This window comes from Vidua macroura, chromosome 8 (assembly GCF_024509145.1).
Source record: "Vidua macroura isolate BioBank_ID:100142 chromosome 8, ASM2450914v1, whole genome shotgun sequence".
Lineage (NCBI taxonomy): Eukaryota > Metazoa > Chordata > Aves > Passeriformes > Viduidae > Vidua > Vidua macroura.
This window is the reverse complement of record NC_071578.1, coordinates 3135161-3153000: the sequence shown is the minus strand read 5'-3', so window position 1 is coordinate 3153000 and position 17840 is coordinate 3135161. Positions and strand designations below refer to the sequence as shown.

General features: G+C 40.6%; 2 protein-coding genes across 4 annotated transcripts; one reads left to right on the top strand and one right to left on the bottom strand.

Moving 5' to 3' along the window:
- Positions 1-37: 37 nt before the first annotated feature.
- Positions 38-9812, bottom strand: UROS (uroporphyrinogen III synthase). Of its 3 annotated transcripts, none has more exons than XM_053983649.1 (10): positions 9540-9812; positions 8112-8201; positions 7288-7371; positions 6843-6939; positions 5607-5681; positions 5066-5140; positions 2519-2602; positions 2130-2215; positions 1456-1554; positions 38-788 (listed from the first exon to the last, which is right to left on the bottom strand). In XM_053983649.1, the coding sequence occupies exons 2-10, from the start codon at positions 8172-8174 to the stop codon at positions 648-650; spliced, it is 804 nt and encodes a 267-aa protein (XP_053839624.1). In that variant the 5' UTR covers positions 8175-8201; positions 9540-9812; the 3' UTR covers positions 38-647. The 3 variants fall into 3 exon arrangements, with proteins under 3 accessions (XP_053839624.1, XP_053839625.1, XP_053839626.1); XM_053983650.1 differs by lacking the exon at positions 9540-9812 and adding an exon at positions 9121-9327; XM_053983651.1 differs by lacking the exon at positions 5607-5681 and having other exon boundaries at positions 9540-9662.
- Positions 9813-9857: 45 nt separating this feature from the next.
- Positions 9858-17796, top strand: BCCIP (BRCA2 and CDKN1A interacting protein). Its single transcript, XM_053983648.1, has 7 exons — positions 9858-10097; positions 11673-11747; positions 12292-12372; positions 13095-13190; positions 13717-13904; positions 15089-15266; positions 17424-17796. Exons 1-7 carry the CDS (start codon positions 9957-9959, stop codon positions 17592-17594), a joined length of 930 nt encoding a protein of 309 aa, XP_053839623.1. The 5' UTR covers positions 9858-9956; the 3' UTR covers positions 17595-17796.
- The last annotated feature ends 44 nt before the right edge of the window (positions 17797-17840 follow it).

Sequence of the window (17840 nt, the reverse complement as noted above, 5' to 3'; positions counted from 1 at the left end):
AAGCATAAACCACATCCAGAACAGACAACTCTAACACCATTATTAATTCTGATAAGCCAGTTTATTTCCCTGTTGATAAATCCTTCATTACAGGAACAGAAACCAAAAGCTAATTTTTAAGACCCTGTTAGGGTAACAAGGGGCAACAGCTGACCTGAATTAGCCCCACACAGAGCAACTTCACTGCAAGAATTCTCCTGTTCCACTAAGAATCTACAATTAACATTTTTATACAAATATTTGAAAAGCAAAACAGCAAGCAAACAAGTTTACAAAAGAAAATACTTCACTGGAATATGGGGGTCTTTGCTACAAAAGATGTGCAAGTAAAACTGATCATACAGAGAAATCCAACCTGAGCCGTGTGCTGGGGGATACCTGAGGTGAGGTGTGGGGCTGATTTCTGTATCTCTGTGTTCACAGCTGCTTTTCAAGGATAAAATATTCACAGTGCACACACGAGGAAAGGGAAGAGCTGGATGCTTTAAGGATGCTGGACAGATTCCAGATTTCTTAAGATATTTAGGTGCAACCTTCTCACACCCGTCCCTGACCGGGACAGTGCTTCACAATCCCAAAAACCACGCTCTCGGAGGACAGCAGGTCTGCAAATTGGAAAGGCCCTCCTGGAGGACCTTGCTGGGCTCTCACTGGGGCACAGAGCAGCTGTGCAGGGCTGTGTGGATGGCAGCAGCCAGGTCCTGGGCCGTGGGGCTCCCTGCAGTGCAGCTCACGGCGATGCCAGCCCCTCGCAGGGCCTCTGCTGTGCTGGGGCCGATGGCAGCGAACTGCAGGGACAACATTGCCACTGTAAATGGTTTCTCAGGCACTGCACCAGCACTCGGCTCTGTGTCCTCCCAGCCATCAGCTCTCCCAGCTCAGGCTGAAGATTTGCAGCATTAAAAGCCACCGATCAGTGGAGCCACTTAGCAGTGACTCAGGGAAGATGAGTGTTTATTTCACCATTACAAACACTGAAAGCTCCGAGTCCCACGGGACATAGAAAAGTGAGAGGAATTTTAATCAGCTGCAGCCTGGTGCAAGCAACAACTCCTCACACCATGGCATCACTAAGAGACAATGAAGTCTACTCCAATGGAGATGGGGGAATTGGTTGGGGAAAACATTCCAGGTGAAAACAATTTCTTTTTTAAAATCCACCCAAGGCCAGGTTGGATGGGGTTAGAGAAACCTGGTGTAAGGGAAAGTGTCCCTGCCCATGGCAAGGATGTGGAACAAGATGGGTTTTAAGGTCCCTTTCAGCCCAACCCATTCTGGGATTCTATAATTCTATATAATAACACTTGTATTTGCTATAAACTGGGGTTTTCTTCAGAGAAATAAACACAAACCAAAGATAAAATCAAGGTTTGCAGTGGTTGTAAGCCTTTCTATCTCATTTGCCCACCCCAAATTTACTGCCTCTTGTGTTCCACCATCTGTAAGAGAAGATACCTTGATTTGGTTGATCAAATCCCCTGAAAGCTTCTGGATGTGCTGGAGGCAGAATTTGACACCCGATGGGCTGAAGAACACGACGCTCGCAGGGATCCCCTGGGTGAAATAAGCAGAGGTTGGCACAGCTCACTCCCTCCTCCAGCAGAGTGCCAGTGCCTTGGCACATGGTGACAGGACACAGGGAATGGCCTCCCAGTGCCAGAGGGCAGGGATGGGTGGGATATTGGGAAGGAATTGTTCCCTGGGAGGGTGGGCAGGCCCTGGCACAGGGTGCCCAGAGCAGCTGTGTCTGCCCCTGGATCCCTGGCAGTGCCCAAGGCCAGGCTGGACAGGGCTTGGAAAACCCTGGGATAGTGGAAGGTGTCCCTGCCATGGCAGGGGTGGTACTGGATGAGCTTTAAGTTCTCTTCCCACCCAAACCATTCTGTGATTCTGTAATTCTATGATGGAGGCTCCTAACATGGAAAAACCAGAGGGCCAATCTTGAAAAACGAAAATCAACGATTACTTTTACACAAACTATGTAGGGCAGATTGATCCTCGATTCTGATTTGTGATACACAGCAAAGATGCCCAGTGATATTTCAGTTACACTACTTCAAGAAAAGGAATATTCTGGGAGGCATTGTCACCTGCCTCAGAAAATCCCAAACTACATCAGTGTCCAGTACCTGCTGGGAGAAGTAACTGCTCAGAGACTCCTGCAGATCAGGGTGTTGGGCTGTTTGATAAACAGTGAGGCTTTCCAGGGGTATGCCTGCAATCAGGACATGCAGCCATAATTAATTCACTCATTAACTTCTATTATTTCAGTTCAGCACTCACAACATCCTACCTGCACTTAAGTGTAACTATTTTAGGCTAAAAAAAACCCACATAAAAGTTCTGTGAAGGATTTGCAGGTCCCAGAGCCGTGGGCAGCCATCCAAGCTCCCAGTGTTTTGCCCTGTCCTCTCCTCAGCAAGTTCCACTTTTACTTCTTCCAATTTGGTTCTCAAGCTTTAGACACAACTTTTCTCATCACTGACTAATTAAAATGGGTCTCCAGGGGAAGTTCAACCTTTTTCTCTAAGCACTGTAGGAAGTACTTCTCTTTTCAGGGCTCCACAAGGAAATAGGAGAGCTGAGGAATTGGGTTTCTCTCCTGTAAACACACAAACAAGAACTTTAATTAACTCAGGCCTTTATTAAAGAGTAAATGTGATTTAATACATTTTAAAGGTATCAAATGCTGATTTATCAAATGCCTCACCACAGACACAGCTCTGAGGTAACTGAAAACATCTGCAGCCCCAATTCACAGGGCAGGCTACTTAGCAGGAACATTAAAAATATTCCATAACTAGAATATTAATATTGGCTAAAAAGATAACTTCCTTTGTAAAAGGGCAAGGGGAATAGAAATGCACTTTTATCTCCTCCTCAGCACAACCTGTCTCAATTTGATATTTAAAATCTGTCCCACTCAATAAATGACAGAGCTCTCTATAAAGGAATATTCGGGCAGACAAAGAAAAGGACAACACTGTGCTGAAAAGTTTTGGTCTATCTGCAATTCCATTTTCTTAATTCCCCAAGGAAAAAGGATTCTGGTTGCACTGCTGGGGTGAGAGTGGATAGCCTCACTTGCTTTTGTCAAATTAGGAATTTAACAGCAGACTTGCTTTGCACAGCTTTTGCCTTTTCTATAAATAAGAAACACAGAAAACTTCAAGATTAAATTCTACACAGATTGATACAGCTTTGGATTCAGCTTTCCAAAGAAATGAAATTATTTTATTATTCATTCAGGTTTGTTAATACATTTTAAAGAGACAATTACTAGGGAAGAAATGCTTTTAAGTGCTGGAAGGTTGGTTTATGCAGGCAGACATTCTTCAGGGATAAAAAAAAAAAAGGGCAGCAGAGTGAAAATCAAATGGAAAGACCCTTGTAGGAGTCAACCCAGACACACCCGAGTGTTCTGTCTGCACACTGAGGTTTTATTATAAACCAGATATTCTTAAATTAAAAATTAGAGGAAGAATGAACTTGGCTCACCATGTAAAAAAGATTTTAAAATTAAATAAAATTGGAATGTTCCAGCATCAATTCTCCTGCAAGTCATGCCAGTTATTTGAAATATCAGATACCTGTAAACAAACACCAATTCTTTTGGCACAGAAAAATTCCTGGGTAGGCCTGAACATCACAATAAGGACTGGGATCTCCTGCTTCTGTAGCCAAATATTTGCCTTGAGAAGAGTAAAGCCAGACTGTCTTGGAGTAAATTCCTTTATTTCCCAATCCGTTAAATTGAATTGGGTACCAAAGCACAAAAGGTGACAACAAAAAAAAATCTCATTATTTCAGTTTTATTTTTATTCTGGCAATAACCCCTTATGATACACGAAATTCAGAGTTTTCTTTTCATTTACTTATTCATGCAAAAACAAAAATGAATTTATACATAATAGGGAACATGAGATAATTTAATCTGTACTTCCAAGATTGTTGTAAAGCACTTGATCAGCTGAGAGCATTTAAATATGCACAGCCCAATAAATCCTGGAGAATATTTCTATGTCTCAACAATAAACAGTGAACAGTGACTGAAATTCACTGCTTGGTTAATTTTTTCACCTTCACATGAGACAATAAACAGGTATTTCTCTTGTCTTTCTGCTCAAAAAAAATCCATGGCAAACATGAATTCATTGCCAAATGTAGATTTTCCAGCACTAAAAATCAGCTGAAACCTTTCTTTGCTTTAGTACATTTGCTATTAGAAGAGAGGAGATGGGTTATTCTTCACTCATGACATATTCGTGTTGTATTTTTAATTTTCAGAATTTATTATTTGATCTTGTGTTGGCAACTCTCATTTTTATCATTAAATATTCTCTAGAGCTGAAGTATTTTATTTGCCAGTGAATTAGAGAGCACTGTGCCCAGCAAAAACAATCTTTTCCAGCTCTCATCCCGTTTTTCTTTTCCCTATAAATCTCTGCTACTGGGCAGACTTTGCTCAGCAGCTCTCTCACATCTGTACAAAAACTCTTTTTTCACTGCTTCTACTCAAAAAACAAACGGCCCCTAAGTCTAAAAATCTTCTTTATTGCTACTGGAAATGTTAACAAATTAGAGTAAAAACACAGTAAGTCAGCAAATAGACTTTTAAAATTCCCCAATAATCTGATAATAGGTTGAGAAGCATTACAGATTTAACCATAACAAAATGGTTAATTTAACCATTAACAAAAGTTAAAACTTAAACATCACTTTAATTTCTTCAAAACCACTCAGCTTTGGTGCTGAAAACCAGATCTCTCTGAAACCACAAGGTAATTTTGGTTAAAGTCACCAGCATTTAAATCTTCTGATTTAGCAGCAATTTTCAATCATTACAGCTCTGATCTTCTAGTAAAAATAAACTTTTTCCTGCTCCTTCCAGTAAAAATTAACTTTTTAAATTAATTAGAGGGTGTAAGATTACATGTAAATTAATATCTTGTATATGTATTTTGAAGTATTGTTGCCTCACTGTGCACTGATTGTACCCCAAGGAAATTCTGAAATGATGGAAGGGACATTACCTTAATTTAACTCCAACATTTTAGCCACTTACTTGAACAAATATATTCAGCTAATTTCTCAGCATTTCCAGCCTTTTCTCCTTGTGGAACAAGACCAATTTCTTCCACTAGAACCAAAAACAGCAAAGAAAGAACCACAGAAACCAATGAGAACAATTCAGATTTCCTGTCACAGAACCCTGGGATGGAAAGGGAGGCACACAAATAATTTGTGCACAGTCTCAACCAGGTTAGAATCCCTTTCATCCAATTTCATTTCCAAAAGCAATGACAAAACCACATTGAAATTAAGAACAAAGGGTTTTTTTTTTTCCTGTTTTGACCCATTTTTTCAAGCAGTGACCATCACACTACAACAAAAGCAGCAGAAACCCAGAGGCTGGATTAGATCCATGGATATCCTTGGCTGGAGCATGGATAATTCTAATGTTTATATAATTACCTGTCTTCCAAATTAATCAGTTTTAAACTTCAGTTTCTTCCTCAGCACCCTTAAACAGCAGCTCCTCCTCCAAAAATTGTACTTACAAGCCAGATTTAGCCAATTTTTCTTTTTTTTAAACCCCAGCTTACCTAAAGAAGCTGTAGCTTTTCCTACCACATATGTTGGTTTGATATTCCACATTTGTTTAAGAGATTTTGACCAGGCTGAAAAACATTAAATTATACTAAATTAAATGAAATTTAAGCACATGGCAACAGAATGTGAATGCTAAATGACTATTTGGACTTCTGTTTAATCCATAAATACAGCAAAATTCTAATAATAACTAAAACTCCACTACACATTCAGCAAATCTGGATGTACAAATCCTAAAGGATAAAAAATAGATACACCAAGTTTTTTACTGTCTTGTTTTAACCAGAGCAGCACAGGACACTGAGTTTTTTCTGGGACTACTGAGGGTTAAAAAAAAAAGACAAACTACAACAGCAAAAATAAAATCAGAAGTAAAAATAAAAGGGTTTATTGCTTTTGAGAGGAGCTCCAACAGGAACTACAGACTCATTTTTATTATTAAAATGTTTATTTTCAAAAAGTCCTAATCAAGATTAGGGATGAAATTTAGAGATCACTTTTGACCTAAAATCTTCACAGACTGTCCTCTGCTGCTGCAAATGCTACAATCAGCTGAGGGCCTCAGTGCATTTACTGCTTACTAAAGCCTTACTCACAGGACACTGATTTGTCCACAGCCCAAAAATGCAGCAGATAAAGTAGAAACTCCACGCCAGAATCACCCAACATGAGAATTTGGAAGAGTTTACAAGGATTTGACATTTCATTGTGATGGGTATTTCTGTTTAGCAGGATTCTTCCTCACTCCTCATCTCTTGGCTTTGATGCATCAGCACTTCTTCACCATTTTTTAGCTAGTAATTAATTCACTTGAGAAATTTCCTGTTCAAGACAGAGAACTCCCTTTTCCTGCAGCATTTCATACGAATTGTACAGGCACAGAAGTGATGGCCAGTTTTTATGAGGGAGGAAAGCAGTCAGCAAGCAAACCAGGCACTGCAGCAAAATATTCCCTCTGCATGAGAGAACCAGAGCTGGCAAAGCTCTCACTAATTAGTAATTTGTACCAAAAGCTCCTTTCCTTCATTTTTAAGTGTGGAAAACACAACCCTTAAAAGCTCAATGTAGCACGAGCCCTTTATGATGCTAAAAGAACTATGAAATTCAGGTTTTTTTAAAAAATCATGCTCCAAATATCTACTGGTGGGTGAAATAAAATTCATGAAAATCCAAACTTCACAAGATGCTGGAAGAAAAAGGAATATCAAGGAATATCAATATGTACTTACTTTCTTTTTTACTCTTCTCTTTTAAACATATCTTGATGGCTTCTAATGCTCTTGGGCTGGTAAAAACGAGGCCTCCATAGCACTCTGGATGGGAAAGCTATTTAGAAACAGTAAATTTAAGAAGTAAAAAAAAATATATATATAAATTAAATTTAAAAATCAGTTGATCCATTATTTATAACCTTGTGACAAACAGAACAGCTTCAATAACTGCCTGAAATGCCCCAACACTTGTGACAACTCACAACTTAAATGTGAATTCTGTCTGAGCAATTTAATTCTTTAACAAGCAAGGGCAAGGTCCTTGATGCTGTTCATGAGATTTCATTGTACAAAGCTGGTCTGTGGCAACACAAAAAGAGGTACCACACAGAGAATGATTAAATGGGATCTTGGCAACCAAATCCTGTTGGAAATAAGACAACTGAAAGAATTGCAAACTTACCTTCTCAAATAAGCTGTCAAGAGAGGTGAATTCAAATGACAAAACTGGGATCAACGTTGCTTCCAAGCTGTATGATCCTAATTCCTACCAAGAAAAGGTTTGCAGCTCTTGAAATAAACTCCAAACAGCGTTTTTGCTTTTTCAAAGAGCTGACTAAGTCAGCACAAGCATTTCTCTTTGCTAAAGCAAAATGAAAAGGCATTTTATTTCCTTTCCCTGGTACATCCAGTTTGGATTTGTTAATTATTTCATATTACAAGATTTTATTAAACAAACAGCTGTGGGACTGTGACTTTCTGAGGTACAGGAGACACCAGCACATAAGTCTGAAATCCCCAGGTGTCCACCCAGTCCTGCAAATATCCCTGTACATCTCTGTAATTCTGTCAATAGGTTTCTTCTAAAGAAATAATCCTCCTTTATCAGGAATTCTTGCTCTTAGGAGTGAGATTTACTCACATGACCAAGGGCAGTAGCAGAAGGGCCCCCAGCAACAGGTAACCTCTGTTTCACATCACACTCACAGTAAAAATACAAGGAATTTCTGTAATCTTTATTCTGTCCATAATCAGTATTAATTAATTCAAATGAAGCTGGTTTAATATCAGTACTTTGCTGAGAGCTTTACAATGAATTCAGTACAAATGTCCCATAGTTAATACCATTTTTATGCAGGAAGGGCTATTTTCTAAGATACTTTTTCTCTCTGCATAATTTCAGACATGCACTCCTAATTTTGATTAAGCCCCTTGAAACAGTTGGATTCACATTTAATAAAGAAGTGACACTTTTTTTTTTTTTTAGTTTTCTTAACATTTACTCACTTTAATATATGGATCTGGTCCTGAATCTTTGTCTTTGGGATCCTTCAGCAGCAGAACCTTCATTGTTCACCAAGGAAGCACAGCAGAACCCTGAAATACAAGAATGGAATTTATCTTAATTGGAATCTAGAGGACTTTTTGACTGGAACAGTGACTTGAACAGCTCCAAGAACTGGGCTGCTACCAGTTGTACTGCTCCTTACACAGTGAGTAAGCAGTTATTGTGCATTCTCCAGGCAGGAGCACCCACCCTGATAAGGGCAGAAAATAATATGCTGCCTTTAGATAACACTGCTCAAGGAAGAGGCTCCAGTGAAATTCATCAAGGGGAACACATTTTAAAGAATATTTTGTAAAAGCAGTAACAGGCCCTACAACGCCACCACGCTCTGCAATTGAATCAGCTCCTGTCTACAAAAATATTATTTATTCTATTAATGTCCATGCTAGCTTGCACTAGTTTGTTGTTATGCAAAGATATTGATTTTATTTAATAGATGTGTGTCTTTATGCACACATTTGTACATCTATAATAATAAAGATAACATTCATATGCATTCTCTGATAGTCCAGGAAACAAGGCAGGACTGAAAACATCTATTCTGCCATAAAAATGGAAGATGATACCTCTCAGTTCCTTACAAGCTTTGATGCTAAACTCAAAGTTACAAAACATAAGCATATACACAAATAATACAAACAGAAATCCACTCTCTAAGTGCATATTTACCCAATTACCAGTGTGGTATTTTCCTGACAGGTCACACACATAGGAAAATTCATTTTCCTCTAAATTATTTCCCTGGATATCAGTATTCAAATTTTGGCAATGACCTAATTGCTCCCAGAGCAAACACAGCTTTGAAAAACAAAACAAAAAAAAACCCAGAAACATAAAACCAACCAAACAAAAAACCCAAACAAGCAAAAAAACCCCAAACGAAAACAAAATAAAAAACCCCACACATGTGTTTGACGCTTTAAAGGGAACATGAAAATCTGAGCCTACTTGAAGCATATTTATAAAGCTGGAATTGCATCCCAAGGCTCCGTGCCTTGCATTTCTTCTGGCTGGCAACAGTGAGTGCCCAAAGCTCTTCTTTCCATGGCCTCATTAACACCCCAGTTCTTCATTAATTAACAAAGTGTTAAATGGAACACGTTCCATGTAGCAGAGGCTCGATCATCAATGAGCATTTCTTCAGTGCTTAGGACTTTTCGACGCGTTTTCCCGACTGGCATTTTTTTTTTTATAAAGACCAGGGTCACGTTGTGCTTACGGTGCTCTCCCTACCACCCTTCCCTGCGGTTTGTCTGGAATTATCCAGGGAATTTGGTTCAGGGGAAGCCGGGACACAATTTTTAGAGCGCGGCAGCCTGATTCCTTTGTTAACTGGCAATTTTTACTAACGCTAGTTTTTTACTTACAGTAATTTTTGCTAATGTCGGAGGTGCTCAGGACACTCTGTTCCTTTTAAAGCACAGGATCCCAGGATCCCGGAGGCTGGAAAAGCCCTCCAGGCCCATGGAGGCCGAGCTGTGCCCGATCCCCACCGCGCCCCCAGCCCTGAGCGCCACGTCCAGGCCTTCCTGCCGGGATGGGGACTCCGAACCGTCGCGGGCAGCCCGATTTTAAATCCCGACAGCCGTTCCCATGAAGGAATTCCCTTTGGAAGGAAGTGACACCACGGCACGAAGAGGAAATCCGGCTCGGCGCGGACAGGGGCGGTCCGGGGCGCGCCTCCCCCTTCAGGCTCCGCGGCCCCTCCGGGCGCTGCCTGCCGCTCTCTGTCGCGACAGTCGGCGACATCCCGCGACCGCACCGCCCTTCCGCCGAGCCGTGCCATGGCCACGCCGGCCAAGCGCCGGGCGCGGGGCCCCGCCGGGGAACAGGGCTCCCACAGCGGCTCCGACAGCGGCTCCGAGGGCTCCGACAGCGGCTCCGAGGGCTCGGGGTGCTCGGACTCGGACGAGCCCATCGCTGAGGTGAGCGGGACGGGCCCCGCTCGGCTCCTGCACGTGTGGGACTGTCAGGGGGTGTGGGGAAGGGATTATTGTCAGGGGGTGTGGGGAAGGGATTATTGTCAGGGGATGCTCGGGAAGGGACTGTCGGGGGATGTTCGGGAAGGGCTTGGGTAGGGATTTTTGTCAGGGGATGTTCGGGAAGGGCTTGGGTAGGGATTTTTGTCAGGGGATGTTCGGGAAGGGCTTGGGTAGGGATTTTTGTCAGGGGATGTTCGGGAAGGGCTTGTGTCCCTGCGAGGCCCAGCCGGCGCTGGGTGCGTGTCCTGTGGGAGCGCAGAGAACGCGTCCCTGTGGGCCGGCGGTCCAAAGTGAGTTCGCTGCGTTGCTGTTGAAAAGTTTTAATTTTTTTTTTAACTGTTTTTCAAGCGTTGGGGTCCCCGAGGCCTCAGCTGTACAGCCCCCCGGCCCTTGGTGTGTCCGCTCGGGTGTGGGGCTGGAGGCGGCTGCTCGGAAATGGTGCTGTCAGCACAGAGGATTAGTTCTTTTATTATATTCTGCTATGTTTTATTATTATATTCGTTTGCTTCATTTTGTTATAGAATCCCAGAATAGTTTGGTTTGGAAAGGGCCTTAAAGCCCATCCAGTTCCACCCCCTGCCATGGCTGGGACACCTTCCACTATCCCAGGGTTTTCCAAGCCCTGTCCAGCCTGGCCTTGGACACTTGCAGGGATCCAGGGGCAGCCTGTGCCAGAGTCCCGGAATTTTGCTGCCTCCCAAGGGATAGTGTGCCTGTTTTCTACATTGCAGACAGGTCTTTAACACTGTTCTTCCAGTGGGCAGCAAAAGCCATGACCTCGATGTGGGATTGGAGAGAGTTATGAGGCTGAATGGTGGCAAAAGTAAGGCTGAGTTGTTGAGGTTACTCAGGAGGTGTAATTGAAACTGGCAATTAAAAGGCAAAATAACCTTGGATGATCTTGAGCAGTGGAATAGGTGGGCAGAGTAACCTCGGCAGGTGTGACTTTTAATTTTGAATACCAGTAAGAATGCTGGTAGACACACAGCATTTGTTCTGGAAGGAGAAGCACAGTTCCCGTTGTGGCTGCTGCAGTGCCGGGGTGTCATCATTTGCAGAGTTCCACAGTGGGGTTAATGATGCCAGGAGGATTTGGGGAAATAGCAGAAGTGTGGGTTTGGATGTAATTATTTAAATGTTTGCAGCAATCTCCACCTTTAGCTAAGGTGTTACACCTCAGTCCTGAAGTTGCCAGGGTTTAACTGCCTGGCTCAAAACCTCTCTCCAGGAAGAGTCTCTGGCTACAACAGCTGTAATTGTGTGAACCAGATGGCAGGAGCAAAGCATTTAAGATTTGTTCATGACACAATTGATGGGTCAGTTTGGAAAAGTTACTTTCACAGGTGTTCTCTAAAGGTCACAGGAGAAATTATAACAATTGCTGAGATTACTGCAAGTTGGAAAGAAGTTCTGTTTCTGCTGTTTGCCATTACTTGTCTTCAAGTTTCTTACAGTTCAGCTTTGTTCTGATACAACTTCTTGACAAGTGTGTGTGATATTCTCTGTTTTACTGCACAGGAAGTGAATATTGAATTTGAAGCACATTCCATATCAGACAATGACTATAATGGGATAAAGAAGTTACTACAGCAGGTACTGTGGCTACTTGTCAGCTTGGTTGATATGTCCATTGATAAATAATACCTAAGGAGTTGTGCAAAGGCATCAGTTCACATTCTCTGTATTGATTTATTGCTTTTATATATTACTTTCCTTCCTTTTATTAGATAATCCCAGAATAGTTTGGGAGGGAAGGAGCCTTAAAGCCCATCCAGTGCCGTCCCCTGCCATGGCCAGGGACACCTTCCACTATCCCAGATTGCTCCAAGCTCCATCCAAGCTGCCCTTGGACACTTCCAGGGATGGAACAGCCACAGTTTTCAGATCATGCCAAACTCCAGAGGGTACCAGCATGGAAATACCAGCACGTGGAAGGTGCAGGAGCAAGCACCTCCAGCAGCTGATTGTTAGTTTTTGCAGTATTATAATGAAGGAAGTTGAATAAAAATATCACTTTATTTTCTGCTAAGTGGTCCGTGAGATACCCTCAGTGCCTGATATACTTGTTTGATAGTTGTTAAATACTTGTTTTTTATACTTGTTTAAAATACTTTAATACTTGTTTCCTGTCTTCCAGTTGTTTCTAAAAGCTCCTGTTAACACTGCTGAATTAACTGATATATTAATACAACAGAACCATATTGGGAGTATTATCAAGGTAAGACAGATACTATATTTGTAATTGAAGTACAATGCTTTCTTTGTTGAAATGACATGATTTCTGTATTTCAGAAAGGGTTCCTGTCTGTGTTATTTGTGTGCTTTCTTGCTTTTTCTGCTTTAAGAATAATTTTTCTATGGGAACTGAGATTTTCCATGCCTACTTTCAAGCAAGGAATGAATTTGATATATTGCTATTGCTGGTTTCTTTTTACATATGGAAAGCTTTTCCCTCCCTGAATTTCAGTGTAATAATGCTGAAAATGCAATGGAGAGGTTTGTTGCCATCTCCATAAGAAACAGGAGCTTGTGCCTTTCCTGCAAAGACACAGCTCTTTGTCTCCCTCCCTATCAAAGCTTTGTTGCTCTGTGGTTGTCAGGATATTCCAGGTTTACTTCCCTACGTTAGCAACTGAAGGAAATTGGTTTTGTTTAAGATATTACCATCCCCTAGGCTGAGATGTTGCTTATCAAATGTGAACTATCATCCTTTAGTGCCTTTCAGAGGACTCTGCTGTAGGGGATGCATGACCTGGCCCTCTGTAAAGCTGGCTTTGAGCACACTGAGATGTTCAGTGATGCAGCAGAATTTGCAGTGTCTGTTTGTACAGATTTTGTCAATGGTTTTTATTTGCTGATATCACCTGGAAAGAAAAACAACTTTTGCTACAGAGTGGAAATAGAATGTCAATATGAGTTGCTTTTCCTTTCATTCAACAGCAAGCAGAAGTGCAGGAAGACAGTTCTGATGATGAAGATGATGATGATGATGAAGTATTTGGTTTTATAAGCTGCTTGAACTTAACAGAAAGGAAGGTTGGTATTCCTCAGTAACATCTGGTTATAAATATTAGCACCAGTAATAAATGAGACTGCATCCTGTGTAACAAGCCTGGACCAGGTTTTGGAATTCCACTGTGGAGGACTGGGGTTATAAAACTTGAAGTGGCTTAGCTTTTTTTGAGTGCAGTAACTTGCTGAGAGTCAAATGTGAAGCAAAGAATGGAACAGAGAGTTAAAACTGGGCCTAGTAATTCCAGTGTAAATGAGCTGTCAGTCTCTTGTATTTCTTCCTTCTGATCTTCTGCAGTTTGGAGTTTTGCTGTGGTGTTGCAGTTCCTTGTTCCCATCACTTCACAACCTTTGTTTGTCCTCAGCTTTAGGGCTGAAGAATCAGCCTTTTTGCTGATTTCAAAGCAATTGTGCAGTGCTTTAGAGGCTGCTGAGGGAAATTGGAAATTGCCACCAGGCCTGTAGGAAGTTCCCTCGAAGCTGACATTCTAGGTTTTCTTGTGTAAAAAGTTGTTGTATCAGGTAAAGAAAATGCACCTTTTGCTTGCAGGGCACCCAGTGTGCTGAGCAAATCAAAGAGCTGCTTCTGAGTCGCTGTGAGCAGAGCTGTGAGCAGCGGGTGGTGGAGCAGCTGAGTAAACTCCTCAACGACAGCACAAAGCCTGTGGGGCTCATCCTGAGTGAAAGGTTCATCAATGTCCCTCCACAGATTGCTCTGCCCATGCACCAGCAGCTCCAGTAAGTTTGTTTATATTTTTTTTCCCTTTGCATGATGCTGAATGGTGTTTTTCATCATATTTTTCAGAATTCTTATGTATATAGAGCTGTGTTAAGACAGTTGATGCTATAGGTATGAGTAAAGCATGAACCAAAAAAAATATCTAATATATGGTCTTTAGTTAATTTTTAAAATATTTTTTATATCTTTATAAATTCTCAATTCTATAGAGAATTCTATAGAGAATATAATTCTCAAATTCTATAGAGGATATAATTTGAGAACATGTGCTCTTCTACAGAAATAGCTGTGTATATGTTGCAGTTTATCCTTGTATTACAGATTATTTTCACACTAATCTAAGTAAATTTAAAAATGAGAACTTTTTTAGCAGCTTGGGTGTTTCTGTGTTAATGTCTGGCTCAGGAATGGGAGATTTGGACTGAGGTAAAGGATTAAAAGGTGAATTAGTTTTGACCCATGTAAATATGCAGTGTTTTGATTAGTTTCAAGTAATGAAAAAGCAGGTGAAGTGCTGGTTGATCTCTGCTAATTCATGGATTATATCAAAAGCTGGGTGAATGTAAATAAATTAATCCACTGAAACACAGCATTACATTATTTTAGTACCATGCTGAGAACTGGGAACAAGGAAGTTTGGTGGGATAAGGAACCAGTCATAGAATGGAGATCATCTCTTTTTCTTCTTTCATTTTTGCCTTCTTTCCTCTCATGTGAGATGAGATTAGAAGTCAGATTGAGGTCACCACAAATACAGCATTTGTCACAGCTCAAATTCAGATCTCAGCCTCTTTGTCTTAAAGGTTTTGGAGTGACAACATGTTGAACACAAGGGTGAGCAAGAGTATTTTCTGTTTTTTCAGTTACAATTCCTCAAGGAAGTGATCATGTGATGTGTTTTTAAGGAGAGTTGCACTTAAAATCATTGCACAGGCACTGCCATGAACAGGATTCTGGGAAAAAAAGGGTTATCCTGTAAGCTGAGGAAAAAAATCCACATTTTTATAGTTTAAAGTACAAACAGTACATTTAAGTACCAGGAATGCATCTGCAAAATTGATTTTCTAAGGTAGTCATAAAAGAAGAGGCTGCAATTTGAATATCCTTTAATACCACTACATTATGAGGTTTGTTTATGTGCTTGTTTAGGATTTAAGTTGTGTAAACATTTATTACTCTTTAGAAAGGAGCTGACTGAGGCACAGAGAACAAACAAACCCTGTGGAAAGTGCCACTATTACCTCCTTATCAGCAAGACCTTTACAGAAGCCACAAAGAGCAATTCTAAGAGGAGGGGAGGGAGGAATCAGCCAAAGGAGGAATTAATGTTTGCAAACGCAGAGGAGGAATTCTTTCATGAGGTAACATGATTATTTAATTTAAAATGTTTCTTTTTCTTTACATATCATCAACAAGAGATGTTTCACCTCAAATTCAAGGGGAGCTTTTCTCAAGATGATCACAAATATTTTGAAATTAAATCCAGGGTGTTTTGGAGTAGTGTTGAGAGAGGAGCTATCAAGCTCTTGTTGTGTATTGATTTATCTGTTCCCTCCTGGGTACCTGTTACTTGCAAAAAATGCTTGGAATAAAAACTTCAGGAGATCCTAAGAGGTAGGTCTTGCTTCCCTTTTCTGTGTCTATTCTACTCAGGGCAAGTATATTAATAAAAAGTGGTGAAACACTGAGGTGAAAATATTACTTCCCATTTCCTAAGGCAACGTGGCCACACAATTCTGCTGGTCCCAAGCCAGATCAGGTCAGGGGAAAATGTGAGAATGCAGGAAATTAAATTTAAGATGTGCTGTGAAATGCAAAGAATTTTTCATGGCTTCTTTTTTTTATTTTTTTTTTTTTTTTTTTGTTCCCAAAGCTTTACAACCACTATTATACAATATCATTAGTTTGTCAAGAGGCTGTTATTTTTCATTTCTGGCAGTGCCTGCAGGGCAAAGGACTTGCACATGCATGGGGTGGTTAATGGCAAAGGTTCCTGGGTGTAATCATTCTGACAGAGGCTGTGGTAGGGCTGTAATTCTATTTTTTGGGAATGAGAGAAATGTAAGTGGGGGAATTCACTGGTAGCTGTAGGGAATTGTGTTGTAGCCTCTGTGCAGTAGCAAGTTGTGGATTTTGTCTTTGTGTTCCTGCCACAGCAGCTGAAACAGCTGGAGCTGAACTCTGTGTAAAATGTTATTGAAAAGCTGCTGGGGAGAAGCCTGTGAAGCTTGTGTTCTGGGTGTTCATGGGTGTTCTGTTGTAGAAGGCCCATTTTGCATTTATTTGTTTCAGCTTTGTTATTTATTAAAGGCTAGTTGTGTGCTTTCATCTAAACTCCAGTAATTCTCAGCTCAAAAGGATAGACTCAAACTGAGCACGTTTTTCTTTTTAACAGTCTTTCCAGTGTTTAAAAAAAAATTCATTTTAAACATTATGTAGGGTATTAAATTCAATGTCTCTCTGTACTTAATAATGTGTGTGTGTTAAATTAGTGCTGAGTGTCTGTCCTCCCTGATCACACATAATGTTAATTAGATTGCCATAAAATAACATTAAATGTGGTGAGGCACTTGGAGCTATATCAAACTGAGAGAAGCCTTTTCTGCACTTGGCACTGCCCTGGGCTTCATTCTGTTCCTTAAAGTTATAACCAGAAAATCTATTATAACCAGCCTTGGAATTGATTAAAGGTGCTCAAATTGTTCTTGAGCAAAGCCACTCAGGTTAGTGTGGTAATTCAGCCAAAATGAGATTTAAAGCCCTGATACACTGGTAGTGGAAAGCAAGCCTGAAAGGAGAGTGGATCCTAGTTTTCCTCCAAAGGGAAGGAATCAGGTAAGTTTTTCTACTTGATGGTTCAGCTCAGAGTTCTTCATCTGACTTGGCTGAGAACTGGAAACATTCATTAGGTTATTTTTCTGATCCCTCAGGAATTTTGTCTAGGAAAGCTGATGAAAAGAGATTTTCTCTATGAGGTCCCTGAAAAGAACCAATGCACATTCTAGACACCTGCCTGTTTGGAGAAGCATAAATAGATCTTCCAGTTGCTTCAGCCATCTGGAACCTTTCCAAGAGCTTTCTGAAATTCTCCTCAGGATTCATTTGGTGTCCATCCCCTTAATGTTTGATTTCTACTCATATTCTTACAGATTTGTTAATTTTTAGGACTCTGGGCAGTTTTAAGAGTAGGCCCTGAAAGTGGCAGAGCCTCAGAACATTGATTTTTTTTTTCTTTTGCCCTCCTTCCTACGTTGTTTCTCTCATCCCAAACTATAATGGTAGCAATCATTATAGGATTTAACATGAAAGATGTAAATTCTGTGAAAATATTTGTTTAAAATACTTCAAATAGTGGATTTTTTGGTTCTTCTTTTTGGTGGACACTTCAAGAGGGAAAAAAAAAAAACTTCTTAATAAGCATGGGCAATAATAGATTAATTATTTTCACTTTTAGATGATGTATTATCTTCATGCTAATTAAACTTTTTAATCTGAATGCTTTTATTTCTGTTGTTTAGAAAGCCCTTCTGAAATTCAACTACTCTGTGCAAGAGGAAAGCGACACCTGTCTGGGTGGCAGATGGTCCTTTGATGATGTCCCCATGAAGCCTCTGAGGACAGTTATTGTAGTTCCAGCTGATGGAATCCATGGAATTATGGATAAACTCAAAGATTATCTCTCACTCTGAGCTTCCCTACAAACACCAGGCTTTTACAGAGCAGCCATGCAGGACTGTGACCTCACACTATTTGCAGAACTGCTGTTGAGTCAACGGTTTTGTACAACTAAAAATATGCACCAAATGAATATTTTTAAATACTGCATCTTATTTTGCTTTGATATCATCATGAAGCAGTCAATAAAAACCCAGTGTCAAAAGAAAACCTGAATATCTGTTCAATGTGTTTTTAACCAAAGCTAAATCACGTGGTTT